The following is a 15,158-nucleotide window of genomic DNA, read 5'->3' as shown; positions in this document are numbered from 1 at the left end:
ATAAGACAGCCGGCTTAACACCCTCATCTCGAAGACCGCTGGATTTAAGATGCAGCTCCTGCTGAATGACACTTCACAAGGATTATAGTTTTTGGTGTTTTCAACTTTTTTTTGGACAAACCTTTTTTTTCCATTTGTTCCTCTCTTTTTTTTTTTTTTCTTTCCCCCCCCCCCACCTGTGGAATTAACTTCCACATCCTCTTCAATTTACTTCTTCCCTCCAGGTCTTCAAGACAGCTGTTCACCACCATCTCAGGTCATCCTCACTCCAAAACCATGATCTTTTCTACCCTCGTTAAGCCCCCCACCCCCTCCACCCAAATCCTTCCACCTTCCAATTTTCCAGTTTTCCCTCCCTGGAGTTTCCTTCTGCATCCATCTTGTGCACTCCAGGCATCCTCTGTGTCCAGCTTGTCCACCCCATGCATGCGTGTTTTGGGTCCTGTTATTGTCTGTTACATCCTGATCCGTTCAATGTACAAGCTCTTCCACGAGCCTTGATAATGTATGCAAAAATACCAAAATACACCCCTAAGAACTCAGAACCAAATAGCTGAGAGTCATGAATGTGACCAGGTGAGCTGTCTTGCCTTCCCCTCAGGCAACAACACCTGACCTTCCAACAGAGGTGCTTTTAATTGCACTACAAGGCCTAAAGGATTGTCTATGACGCACAGCCAGCCTTCAACGCAGTCCGACAAAGTTTTCTAACTCGACCATCACATTGAATTTATACCTTCAATATGGATTACGTCCAAGTTAGCCGTGGTTGTGTTTGTCCGCACCTCGATCTAATACAATCCTACATCGCTCATCTGAGGCATTTATTAAAAGTACATCACACCTGTAGCTTTGTATAGCAATGGAATAGGATTATGTACATATTGCATTTAAAATAAATATTAAAAAATTCTAAAAACGTGTTTTTAATCTATAAAGGGGTCGCACTCATCCCTGGCGAGGCTCTGCATTATTAAATGCCCTGTCATGTTTCGATTGTTGAGTTGAAACTGTTTTTGTTCACTCCAATCTGTTGACACACTTTTTTGTTGACCACTTGCAATGGTTTCCATCTGTAATCATATTTTATTTCATGGCAGGATCTGTGCTGGCATTGTAGCACTGCAAAAGTTTATTCCTGTGAAAGACACGACCTTAATTCCGTTCGGATTAATCTTTTCCCCTTGCACCATGCTTTCTCCCAATGATCAGGTACTTCACAATGCAGCACCACATGCCCACACCGCACCGGTGCAAACGTTTAGTCAGATTTGACTCCATCAGGAATTGAATGGAACGTTTTGAACGAGTACATTGTTGGTTTAAAGGTCAAGCATTTAATGTCTTTTCATCATTGGCCTCAACAGGTGACAAGCTGGGTAACGTGGTTCACCTGTTTGAGCGTGACTGTTCTATTCAGCGTCGCCACCAGAAGGTTGTGGAAATAGCCCCGGCTCTTCAACTTGACACCGGTCTTCGTGACCGACTGACAGCTGATGCTGTGAAACTGGCCAAACAGGTGGAAATTGCATGCTTGTGATTCTTGTCATATTCATTCGTCTCCTTTTGTTACTATTATTTTTTGCCAAACTCGTTTGAATATTTGCAGTGATCTTGATAATCCAATGTTTGTGAACCCGATGTTCAATCCCACTGAAGCACTTCAAAATAGTTGATTGTATCTGCACCATACAAATACCATACGTACATATCAGACATCCGGTTTAACAATCGTATCACAGAATGCCACATTCTGCCTACAAAAATGATGCTACAGGTATTTAAATGTTTTTAAATTGTCGTACGCTGGTGGCATGCAGGTTGGATATGAGAACGCAGGAACGGTTGAGTTCCTAGTTGACAGAAATGGGCGTCACTACTTCATCGAAGTTAACTCCAGGCTGCAAGTGGAGCACACTGTAACAGAGCAAATAACAGGGTATGCTTTTTTTTGTCCACCTTCGTGATCTCGGTCTTCATTACCACGGTATCAGTAACTATATATTGGGTCGCCGAAATTGGTGACCCTTATTGTCAGTAATTCTCTCTGTTTGTTGGTTTGTCATCAGCATAATTGGTAGTAAACGGGGGCCGATTTTGACCAAACTCGGGTGGTAGGTACATCTTGTGACCTCATGCTTTGGAAATTGTGATGGTTGCTAGGGGCGCTTTGGTTCCCTAGCAACAACCGAAAAACCTTCAAAATCGGTACCGTTCACGCGAAATCAATTCCAAAAGCCATTATCCCACGTAGGGTTAGGAAATTTGGCACGAATGATCTCCAGGTGATGCTCTATCAAATATATTCCGGTTTTTGTGATATATGGAATACTTTACCCGCAGCGCCCCCTACAATTAGGGTATGCGTGAAAATTGAAGGCCCCCTAGCGACCTGGTGAGTGCATCGATACGAATGAAACTTTGCAGGTTCCTGCTACTCAATGAGTACTACAACTTTGCCTCAGGACATATTGACCGATTTTGCTTAGGTCAGGGGTCAAAGGTCAATTAGTGTAAACATCAATAATATGCAAGAGCTGGAGGTGTCTTAGTGCCAAATGCTACTCCTTCTCGGGTTATGGTCGGATGGTCATGAAAATTCACACTAATCATCTGGAATACATTGTGCACAAAAGATCGAGCCAGATTTTCGATTTAGATCTTTGTTCACCCACAGCACCCCCTCGAACTTTGGGGATTTCCGACTTCAAACCACATTTTCGGTACTTTTCATTCAAATGGATACCGAGTAGTTATCAGTAGATGGAACTGGATGAGATTTGATATGTATAATCTTAAGGTGATTCCCTATCCACTATATGACATCCATTTTGCTCTATATCTTATAGTTTCCATGCTCGGCGACTCATCGCCGCCTACCGGCTTGTGTGTGTGTGTATGTGTGTGTATATATATATATATATATATATATATATATATATATATATATATATATATATATATATATATATATACACACAAATATAATTCGTTTCTTTGCTGACGGAGCCAATAAAGGGGGGGAGGGTGGGGTGAGGAGGGGGGAGGGAAGAGGAAGGGAGAGAGAGAGAGAGAGAGACAAACAGTGAGAGAGTGACAGAAGTCTGGGAGGAGAGTGCTGCAGCTGCATTTTCTTAGGAAGGGGGAGCAAGGAGGGGGTAGAGTGAGAGAGAGAGAAGGGTGAGGCGGGGGGGGGGGGGGGAAGGAAAGAAAAAAAAAAAGACAGGTGATGGGTGGAGGTGGGAGGAGCAAAGAGAATGATATGTGACCGAATACGAAAAAAATAAACAAAAAACATGTCAGAACAGCTGTACACACAACGACACAACAGCATTTGTAAAATAATCCGCTGGCACATTTGCAAAAACTTTGACATTCCAGTTCCAGAAAATTTGTGGGGAAAAAACAAAAATAAATATAAGGGTATATTCTTTTGAACATATGAGTCCCCTAGGACCATGAAGCTATCGTTCTTGTTGTTAAAGGCAGTTATGGGAACACAGAAATAAGGGTATGTTTTGCAGCGTCATCATGGTTGGCGTCTCGCAATATAATATATTAGTGCGATTAAAAATACCTTTTTTTCCTCGCATCTTCATGTCTGTCAAAAAACCAGTATCAAGGTGCATAACTACAGCTCATAACCTATCCATTGAGGTGTTTTTCGGCCCCCCATGCATTTCTGTTTTCACGCCACTGTCCACACAAAATTCATCAATCAATTCTATACAGAGTCCGGGGGACTCGATCACTGAAAACAGTGAAGTACCACTCATGTATGACCTAATGATTCCATCGGGCGTGAACATCGAAAACAAAGCGCTGCGACCAGACATATTACTTTGGTACAAAAAAAGAGAAGGCATCGCTAATTGAGGTGTTAACACCAGTGATTTTGGACTAACAATGCAGAAATCAAGAAAATGACCAAATACCAAGACCTCAAGCATGAAGTGAAAAGATCCTGGAAGCTGAAGAATGCCAAAGTTTGACCAGTGATGATGAAGAACCTCACAAAGATATATTAATAACCATCCCTGGGAATATCACTACAAACAAACTACAGTTGGAAGCTGTCCTGGGCTCAGTAACGATCCTGAAGAGACCTTCGGGAACGGAGGGAGAACGGAGCCCTCTGCCCAAAACTTTGAGAACAGAAAACTTCACAGCTTGGTCCGTGAATCGTGGCCCCTTACCAAAATGAAGGTGGATACTCTGAGGCCAAAAAACATTGTGGCTTCAGACCCCAGCGAGCTTACCTTGGATATGCCTTAAGACCCCAAAGAAAGTGGTGACTGCGGATGCACCTGGTAAAGGATATAATTAAATACGGCCGTGAATTATCTTCAAAAGGGGTGCTTTAATTAACCAAAACCCAATTTTCACTCTTGCACTTCCTTGAACTTTTCTTGGAATGCATGCAAAGTTCCAGGCTGGCTTGGCTTCATGGTTTTGGAATTATGGAGGAGACATACTGACATCCTGACACACACACATCCATTGACTTTTATTAGTGTATGTATATATTGTTACGGCTGTGGAAATTCGCAAACCACCATTCAGGTCCCGTAGGTGAGGTATCTCAAAAGTACATGTGTAGTTAGCCCCAAACCCGTTGTTTAGAGGGAATAAATGTGATTCATTCGGGCTGCGACGCTTTGAGATAGGTGTTTTTCTGTTCTATCTTTATTTTGAACCAACCACGTCTCAACCACCATCACGCAACAACCACCAACCACAATGCCGCTTCACAACAACAACCACATCTGCCTCTCAACAACCACGCCATCCTCACCACTCCGCCAGCAACCGTCAACATCTCCACAAACACAAAAGGGGAACAACAACAACTCCCGCCCCGATTTCTCTGGTAAACAAGAATGACGGTTGAGGCTCAACTCCCGCCCCGATTTCTCTGGTAAACAAGAATGACGGTTGAAACTTGGCTCCCGCCCCAATTTCTCTGGTGGAATGTTCGCGTGCCGCGAAGGGAGGGGCGGGGTGCCGGGGAAATAAAAGGGCGCATGGAAGTGACACCAGAGGAAGTCAGGTCAGGGCGGTCGGTGAGAGTGTCAGTATCAGTCGGCGGTTCATGGTCTTCTGCCAGTCTGGGTCTTGGAGAAGCGGTCCGTAGAGCGAACCGCTCGTTGGAGCTTGCAGTCGGTGGGGAGTCCGGACGTCGCGGAGGGACGCGGACTGGAGGTGCCGCTCTGCCAGCTGTGTTGCTCGGACCTGCGCGTTCGTACAAGGAGTGCCGGAGAGAGCTCACCCACCATCGCACCGCGAGGGTGCAGGTAACCTGCAACGGTCTCGTGGGACTCGTTCGGTCTGCCAAGTCCCACGCCATAAAGGCCCACGGGCCCCGTCTGCCCCCTTGTCTTTGAGGGTGGCCTTTTCTTTTGTTTTTTTGTTTGGATCTTGTGGCGCCGTGTCTTGTAAAGTAAAACTGTATAAGTGTTGCCGTGTGTTCGCGTATTCGGTTAGCTCTGCATTGTTATTTTTGTTTTAAATTGATATATGTGTGCTCTTCGTGTGTTGTGTAAATAAAGTGCATTATGTTGAATTGTTCCCCGTTTTGCTGCGTACTTTCCTTCGTTTGAATCTCCATCTTGCTTCACGTAAAGGGTTTGTAGTGGGCTTAATACGCCCGATAATTAATCGGAACCGTTGAGGCCGACGATAACACCGCTCGGTTATCCCGATAGCACGGAACGGACAGCTTAAGCGGCCCGTGTCCGGAGTCGACCTGCGGCGAGGTGCGATCGCCCGGTCTACCATCCGCGTGGGTACTTAGGTAGGTCGAGTTTGGTGAACAACCCTATCCCACGCGGGTGGCCGATTGGCACGATTGTGGTGAGGCCGAAAGGCCCACCCTTGACTTGCTCCCGGCGTTAGTCCGAGAGGGTCACGACAGAATTGTCCGTCCGGTGGGCGACGTGCCGCGATTCGAGTCACGTGGCCGATCGCATGCCGGCGGGCGCGAATTCGCAACAATATATATATATATATATATATATATATATATATATATATATATATATATATATATATATATATATATATATATATATATATATATATATATATATCATCATCATCATCATAAATATATGTGGAAAAATTACAGGCCCAGACCGGGAATCGAACCCAGATCCTCTGGCCTGGAAAACCGCACCAGTGTTCTGCTATCTGGACGACCCACCGGCTGAGCAATGCAATTCTTCCACACGTACAAGTGCCTCTTTCTTTCCCTCACTGCTTCCGGGGCACTCGCTGCCAACCATAGGAGCAGCGAGGGCCTGCTCTCGAGAGGGTCTTTGAAAGGCACTTGCACGTGGATATGGTGATAAGTTTTTGCTGCACCTTTTTATTTGATGATCATGTTTCATTGCCATATGTCATTGCTGGAATAGCACACCGATTGTAAATTTTGCTTTTCATGAAATATTTTTTATCTTGCAAATGCTGCCCTTCCTTCTCCAGTACGTCTCTTGACTTCTTCAAAGTCATCCGTATCTTTGATACAAATCACTTTGATCCTTGCCACACCCCGCTAGAGTTGTTCTAAGTAAATGTAATTACCCGTTCTTCAATTATGCAACAATTGATTTGCATTTCCTCCTTTTTTGTGCAGTGGTAGAATATCAATCTTATCTTTGTCTCATTCGTTTATTTTTCTGATCTTTTGATTTTCCAAATTGAGCTCTTCCATCATCGTTTTCAGTTCTTCAGCATTTTTTTTTCAATTAAAACAGTCATCTACGAATCATAGTTGGTTTATTCCTTCTTCATCGACATTTATTCCTCTATTTTGCCAATTTAGCTGTTGGAACACTCCTTATCGGCATTCAGTGGACAATTTTGATAAAATCGTGTCTGCCTGTCTGACACCTCTTTCAATCTCGATCTTGCCACTGTTTATGTGGTTTCAAGGTCATGTTCCACCATTATTCAGGCCAAGCGAGGTCGAGGCCGTTTATTCCTGATACGTGAACCACCCTGCAACCCATGCCGACTGAAAACATTTTCCATGGGGAGGCACTCCGATGTTGAAAGTTTTGTGTCAATCGCTCAAACCGCTGCAGAGTAAACACATTTCAAAGCGAATAAAGGTGAAAAAGTCAGGGCCTTGGCTGACATTCCACAACATGGTCAAGGATGGTCGTGGACACCGATTACTCGTATATTGATGCATCCCGTCACTGTCGACTATAAAGATCATCGATTATATATTCACATTTTATTTGTATTACTTTCACCAATTTTTTATTTCCTCCTTTTCAGGTGCTTATTTTAATTTAATGTCCTTTGTAGTATATTGGAAGCTATCACATTGGTTTCAAGCCATACTACCTCCAAAAGTGCGTCCAGCATCACCGTTTTGTAACCGCTTCACATTTACATGGAGAAACTTCGACCCACTTTAATATATTATTTTTGGTCAAATTGCGTTGGATTTTTTTAACCTTGTCTGAGGTTTACGGAGGAGAGCGCACAGGCACACACACACACACACACACACACACACACACACACACACACACACACACACACACACACACACACACACACACACACACACACACACACACACACACACACACACACTTGAAACAACACTGGACTTTAATTCAGACAAACTGTGTTGGCGAACTTCGGCCCTCTGTATTGCGTGACATCTTTGTGAAGTTGTTTTTCAGTCTGCATTTAGTGGGTCAATTAAAATGAAATTTCCTTCTCATGGTTGCCAACCTATGGTTATTTGTCCATACTTCATCCTTTTTAAATGCTGAGCACCAAGGAAGAAAGAAGCCTGTACCGTTTTTTTGGGCTTTGTTATGACTTGGATGTGGTTTGAACTACCGACCTCACAGACTCGGAGTGGATGCTCTAACGATTGTGTCACTGGTTAAATTATTAAACAAAGCATGTTTTTGTTTCACAGTTATTATTTTCCAGTTAAGTCATTGACCTGCTCGTTCACTTAGTTTTACTTCCTATAGTTTTCAGCTTCCTGTATATTTATTTAAAACTTTGCTGAAGTACCCTGCGTTGCCCAGGGAAATTCAATTTTGGACGTTACAAAATGCGATTGGACCGCTTTCCCTTCTTCTCACTTCTTTTTCTAAAATTTGGTTTTTTATAATACAACAAATCATTACAACCACAACATATGATTATCTACACAACATATTACTAGATTGCTCCCAGGAAAAAGCCAAGCAGTAAATAAGCAACATCCTCACTCGAGGCCTGAACATGTAGGTGTTGAAATAAATCTGTGTAAAGCAATCTATTTAATAACAGGTGCATGTGTAAACAATATAATAAACCAATGTCACCCGCAGGGTGACCCATATCTTGCCAAAAGGTGACCACGTGTGACTTCTTTAAGGTCACACTGAGGTGAACAGAGCTGCTATCCACCAGGAGCGACTCCTTGAGGAATATCTGCCTACGAGAGATTCCGATGAGAATCGTTCTACAGAGTAACCATGAAAAATATGCGTTTGCCTCATAACATCACCAAATGACGTCATAATGTCTCAAGCTTGACATATCTCGAAAGCACTCATCGAGGTGTTAAATTTGAAGTGCTACACGATATGGTTCCTAAAACTTGAAAATTTGACCTTGGGGTCAAATATGTTTGACCTGAGACGCTAACCATGAAGGTCAAGGCCAATCGCCACCAAAAATTAATCAGCTGAGCGCCAGACCATGAACTATATTCCCATGAAGTTTGAAGACGATCCGATCAAAATTACTCAAAAAATAAGGGTTTCGTCGACTCCCCTGATTTGCGACAAAGTGACCTTGACCTTTGACCTTGACCTTCAAAATTTTATGCACTGAAAGGTCCCTCTATAGGCCTCTGATATGCGAAGTTACAAAAATTTTCCAATGATAACTGTGCTATGCAGAATTTTTTATACGTGATTAGACAAAAAAAAAAAAAAACGCATGAAGGTCAAGGCCAATCACCACCAAAATTAATCAGCTGAGCGCCAGACCATGAACTATATTCCCATGAAGTTTGAAGACGATCCGATCAAAATTACTCAAAAAATAAGGGTTTCATCGACTCCCGTGATTTGCGACAAAGTGACCTTGACCTTTGACCTTGACCTTCAAAATTTTATGCGCCGAAAGGGACCTCTATAGGCGTCTGATGTGCGAAGTTACAAAAATTTCCAATGATAACTGTGCCTGCAGAATTTTTTTTATACGTGATAACAGACAAACAAAAAAATAAAATTTTCATGAAAAATCCGTTTTTTCGTCATGACGTCATAGCGTCAAACTTTTGACAGATCTGGAAAGCACTTATCAAGCGCTTTCATATGAGGTATTACTCGATATGGTATCTAAGATTTCAAAATTTGACCTTGGGGTCAAATATGTTTGACCTTCGGCGCTAACCATGAAGGTCAAGGCCAATCGCCACTAAAAATTAATCAGCTGAGCGCCAGACCATGAACTATATTCCCATGAAGTTTGAAGACAATCCGATCAAAATTACTCAAAAAATAAGGGTTTCGTCGACTCCCCTGATTTGCGCCAAAGTGACCTTGACCTTTGACCTTGACCTTCAAAATTTTATGGGCTGAACGGGAGCTCTATAGGCCTCTGATATGCGCAGTTACAAAAATATCCAATGATAACTGTGCTCTGCAGAGTGATTTATACGTGATAACAGACCAAAAAAAAAACCAAAAAAAACCCATATGAAGCTCAAGGCCAATCGCCACCAAAACTTAATCGGCTGAGCACCAGACCATGAACTATATTCTCATGAAGTTTGAAGATGATCCGATCAAAATTTCTCAAAAAATAAGGGTTTCGTCGACTCCCCTGATTTGCGACAAAGTGAGCTTGACCTTTGACCTTGACCTTCAAAATTTTGTGCGATGAAAGGGACCTCTATAGGCATCTGATATGCGAAGTTACAAAAATTTCCAATGATAACTGTGCTCTGCAGAATTTTTTTATACGTGATTTCAGACAAACAAACAAAAAAAACATACAAGCTGACTAACATATATTGCAAAAACTTCGTTTTGGCAAGATAACAAACAAACAAGCAGTCATAGACTGGTACTTACGAAATCGTCAATTTGACCTCTGACCTTGTCTAATAAAAGCTGTCTCTGGAGAAGGAAGCGATGCAAACCAGAAGTTTCTACGATGATTCTGTACCAAGCCATCAAAAATCGAATGTTTTGGATGTTTGACCTCACTGTGACCTTGACCTTTGACCGATTTTGACCAATATCTAATCAGCGCTAGCCACCACCCTCCTGAATCACGTGGTGTAATTTGACATTGGTAGCTTCTTCCGTTCTCGAGTTATCGTACCTACAAACAAACAAATAAACCAATGTCACCCGCAGGGTGACCCGTATCTTGCCAAAAGGTGACCACGTGTGACTTCTTTTAGGTCACACTGAGGTGAATAGAGCTGCTATCCACGAGGAGCGACTCCTTGAGGAATATCTGCCGACGAGAGATTCCGATGAGAATCGTTCTACAGAGTAACCATGAAAAATCTGCGTTTGCCTCATAACGTCACCAAATGACATCATAATGTCTCAAGCTTGACATATCTAGAAAGCAGTCATTGAGGTGTTCAATTTGAGGTACTACACAATATGGTTCCTAAAACTTGAAAATTTGACCTTAGGGTCAAATATGTTTGACCTTTGGTGCTAACCATGAAGGTCAAGGCCAATCGCCACCAAAAATTAATCAGCTGAGCGCCAGACCATGAACTATATTCCCATGAAGTTTGAAGACGATCCGATCAAAATTACTCAAAAAATAAGGGTTTCCTCGACTCCCCTGATTTGTGACAAACTGACCTTGACCTTTGACCTTGACCTTCAAAATTTTATGCGCTGAAAGGGACCTCTATAGGCCTCTGATATGCGAAGTTACAAAAATTTCCGATGATAACTGTGCTATGCAGAATTTTTTATATGTGATTACAGACAAAAAAAAAACAACATACAAGCTGACTAACATATCTTGCAAAAACTTAGTTTTGGCAAGATAATAATTACATTTATGTTGACAACAAATCACGACAACCTCATCATATGATCTAAAAAAGAAGCATTACGGGATCGCTACTGGGGAAAAAACCAACAAAAACCCAGGCAGTGCATAAGCACAAGACCCGATCGATCGAGGTATGTCGGCCAATTATCTGGTTTTATCTGGAGTGAATTTTGTTTTTTTTTTTATCCAAACATGGCCCTTGACCTTCCTTTGGATGTAAGAGGAGACCATGCAAAATTTGGTGCACTGGTTCCTGCAGGGTCTGAATGCATAACCAAACAAACAAACTTTCTTCTTTACTCATATTACATTGGCTCTGGACAGTCCACTTGTTATTGCTACTTGTTGCAAAACTTCATTCCACGACATGGGTGGTTTGAAAATTCAGTGTACATGTCGCTATTAGTTTTATTCAACAAAATGTTCTGTTCACTCACCGTTTTCATAAAATTCCCTGTTTGGCCTAAGTTTTCATAATAGCATAAGGGACTATTGACTTGCAGTGAGGTAATAATTTGTGGAAACTGAATTCCGATTCATTATTTGAACAAGTGGTGGAGTGGAGTGGAGTGATGCTTATAGAGTCAAGGGAGATTTTTTTTTTTACCCCTTGCCTCCTTTTTTCCTATTTATAGATTGGGAACCAAAATGGTAAAGAGGCTTATTGTTCAAGTTGGTTCACCCAGGTTCCTGTAAAGCTACAACTTTGATATCATCACAGTCGGGACACTCACACAACAGGATTGCCCAGTTGTAGATTTCTATAACTGTGTGCATTTGGAAAGTAGAGCGGAATTGAATAGAAAGTAGAGTGCACTACATAGAATCACACCAATTGCTATGGGATGAAACGTGTTGAGACATTTTCCATGCGATATGTGTATTTTCATAATATGCTCCCCGGAAAAACCCAATCGCTGAATATGCAAGACATGATATAACATGATATGTCATGTCACTGATCAATATACAAGTCAGAAAAAAAAGTAGGTGATGGAATTGCCCAAAAACAACCAAGCAAGGTAGGAAGGAATGACAAGGTGTGAATGATGCCACAATACAACACAACAATCCTTTTAGGAATTGCCATCACAACATATTTTGACACTTTTTTTCAATCTCAATCCCGCAACAAATAAAATACACAATTACACCAACCCACACTCCAAATCTACAACTTCCTCGAACATTGACATCATCATGCAATTGTTACTATTGCCACCGATCGCAAAAATGTCAAAAGGTGTCATGATGGCAATCTGTAAAAGGATTGTGGTGTCATTCCTGTCATGGCCGGATTTGGACAAAACTTGGTTCGTGAACAGGTTTGGGTGTGTGACAAGTATGAATTGATTAGATTTTGATGAAGATCAGGATCTGGATACAAGAATTTTTATGTGATTCTTCGCCATTGAGAGATTGTGTCATAAACGATATGGAGAAAGATATCTCAAAAAGTTGTGGATGGGTTATTTTAGAACTAGGTGGATGAGTTGTGCAGGTGACAAGAACACGATGATTAGATTTTGGTTAAGGTCCAGATGCAGATCTGGCCTATCGGTGGGATACGAGCTTAAACTGTTCAGCCCAGCGGAGGTATGCACTTTGAGTGATGTTCTAGTTGCAACAGCTGTTACCTGGCTAAGCAGAACATTCACTTTTGCAATTACCACTGTAGGATGTAACTGGAAGGGCACTCGTTAGAGCGCATATCTCCGCCCTGTAATGCCTGATCCATGAGAACATATCTGGCCCAATAAATTTTTGAAATATCATGCTATATATTCGTTTCGCCCTGTCTCTCAATGGTGAAGAATCACTTTAAAAATTATCAGATTTGGATCCGGATCTCGATCTTCACCAACATTTAATCAATTCGTCCTTGTCACACACCCAACATGTCCACAAAATTTCATCCAGATCCGTTTGAGATATCCTGCACACAGACAAACAGGCAGAAAGTAGTGAAAACATAACCCCCTTCACCTTCGGTGGCAGAGGTAATATATGTAGAACTGCGTAATGACTTGATGTCGAAGGATGATTATGTAAACGCACATGTATACATACACAGCGTACACGAACACAAAATAAAAACAACATAACAAAATAAAAACAATGAAAAAAACCAAAATAAAAACGCCATATAACTCTCTACAGAACCAACGTATGGTGGTTAATCTTTTGAACCCACTGTATAAAATAAAGCGCCATGGAATGATGTCAAGGATTTGAGGAAAATATCCATCTTTGAGTTATCTCTCGCGCTCACAATTTGTTGCAGTCATTCATTTCCCTGTGGATCCACCTGTATGTGAATCCATTGTGGTTTCAGACTGTACGACCTGGAAGCTATCAGAATCACAAAAGCAGAAGAAACTTAATTTGACTCGTGTTCAAAAGACAAAGTTGAGATTGAACACGAGCGGTTCACCGTGGTGAGGCATGCTACGTAGAATTTGCTGTTTGCCTTCCAACGAAGAGCTTGGCCTGTTTTTTTCTGGTGCTGCCTCTCTAATTTGGTTCAAAATTAAAGCAAGTGATTCTATCATCTTCAAAGAAATAAGGGAATTTTTTTTTTTCATGCTGGAATGCATATTGGAATATTGGTTTATTAATTTAGTTTTTGTTATAAACATACCTGTATTAAGTAAAAATGCTTTCACAACGGTTTTTGTTTTCACAATGCAATGGACAAGAGAAATGTATCGTTATTGCTTCGGTTAGCAAAACGTGACATCACCGGTGCTTTGAATATCTAACCACAGTCGGAAACAAAATGTACTTTAGCCTGAAAATTTGTAAGATTCTCATTAGTAAGCAGCCACTCTGTTGCACAAGTTTCTTTTGAACATGGAGAAAAACCACATTTTGTTTAACATCCAGAAGTTTGTTTTTAAAATGCAGAGAAACATAACACACAAAACCTGGGGAAGCATCCAGAGTTTTGTTTTCTTTAAGCTGGTGGTGCATCACCATCTCATGTCATCACCCCTCTATCTGTATCCACAATCTTTTGTGCCTTAACGCTACTTGATCCAACCCTCTTACATGCAGGTTTCTTTGTTTCCTTCACTCGCTCCCTCTCATCTTCTCCTGTTTGTTCATTCCCTTGCTTAATTGCTCCGTGTGTGACCACACACACACACACACACACACACACACACACACACACAGTCACAGCATTGTCTATTTTCCTGTGACCTCACTCTTCCATGAGACTAGGTTTTGTATATTGGAAAAAAAAGTAACATTTTTGGTATTAAACTAATGACGTCATAACACAATTAAAATACACTAGTGTGTGCCCGTAGGTGCGTGCCCGTAGGTGCAGCTTCGTTCCTTCGCTTTCGTAAACGACGACTGGATTGGGGCATTGTTTCAATTAGATCGGACCAACCGTATCATAAATGGTCATAACTTGGGAAACACACTCGTCACTCAGGTCCCCAGCGTCAATTGTGACGTCATATCAAACAAAGAAGAATTGTGACGCCCCCTCTCCTCCCCTCTCTCACCCCCCACTCTCACCCCCCTCTCTCGCCACCTCCTCTCTCCCCCTCTCTTGCCCCCTCCCCCCTCTTCCCCCCCTCTTTCCCTCCTCCTCTCTTCCACCTCCTCTCTCGCCCCTCTCTCTGTAAATGTATTCACAAATGTCTACCAAGCACAACAATTAATTCGAACCTTGGGAAAAAACAGCTTTCAAACCCATGGGAAACAGCTGTTTCCCTTGGGAAAATTCAAACCTTGGGATTAATTAATAATTTGAACAATTAATTCAAACCTTGGGGAAAAAAACAGCTTTCAAACCTTGGGAAACACTTGGGAAACAGCTGAAACGGATGAAGAACGATATCAATCCTTGAAAAGGCACATACTCGGGTCCCCAGCGTCGATTGTGACGTCATACCAAACGAAGAAGAAGAAGAATTGTGACGTCAATCGTGCAAAAAATAAAAATAAATAAACATAAATTGTGACGTCATTCGTGATGTCATAGCACCGTGTCCTGTCATTGGTTGACAGACGTTATTGGTCATTATTGGTTGACAGACAATATGTTGTTCATCTTTCGGCTGCTCCCGTTCGGGGTCGCC

General features: G+C 41.9%; 1 protein-coding gene across 2 annotated transcripts in view; it reads left to right on the top strand.

Moving 5' to 3' along the window:
- The window catches only part of PC (pyruvate carboxylase), a 587,030-nt gene that overhangs the window by 29,719 nt on the left and 542,153 nt on the right, over positions 1–15,158 (top strand). For both annotated transcript variants that reach the window (XM_085877423.1, XM_085877424.1), the window contains 2 exons: positions 1,368–1,519; positions 1,821–1,939. In XM_085877423.1, coding sequence (XP_085733549.1) covers positions 1,368–1,519; positions 1,821–1,939 — 271 coding nt within the window. The remainder of the gene's footprint in view (positions 1–1,367; positions 1,520–1,820; positions 1,940–15,158) is intronic.

This window comes from Eptatretus burgeri, chromosome 4, assembly GCF_056783735.1.
Source record: "Eptatretus burgeri isolate ZD-2024b chromosome 4, Ebu_testis_v1, whole genome shotgun sequence".
NCBI lineage: Eukaryota > Metazoa > Chordata > Myxini > Myxiniformes > Myxinidae > Eptatretus > Eptatretus burgeri.
This window is presented reverse-complemented; position numbering and strand designations above follow the sequence as displayed.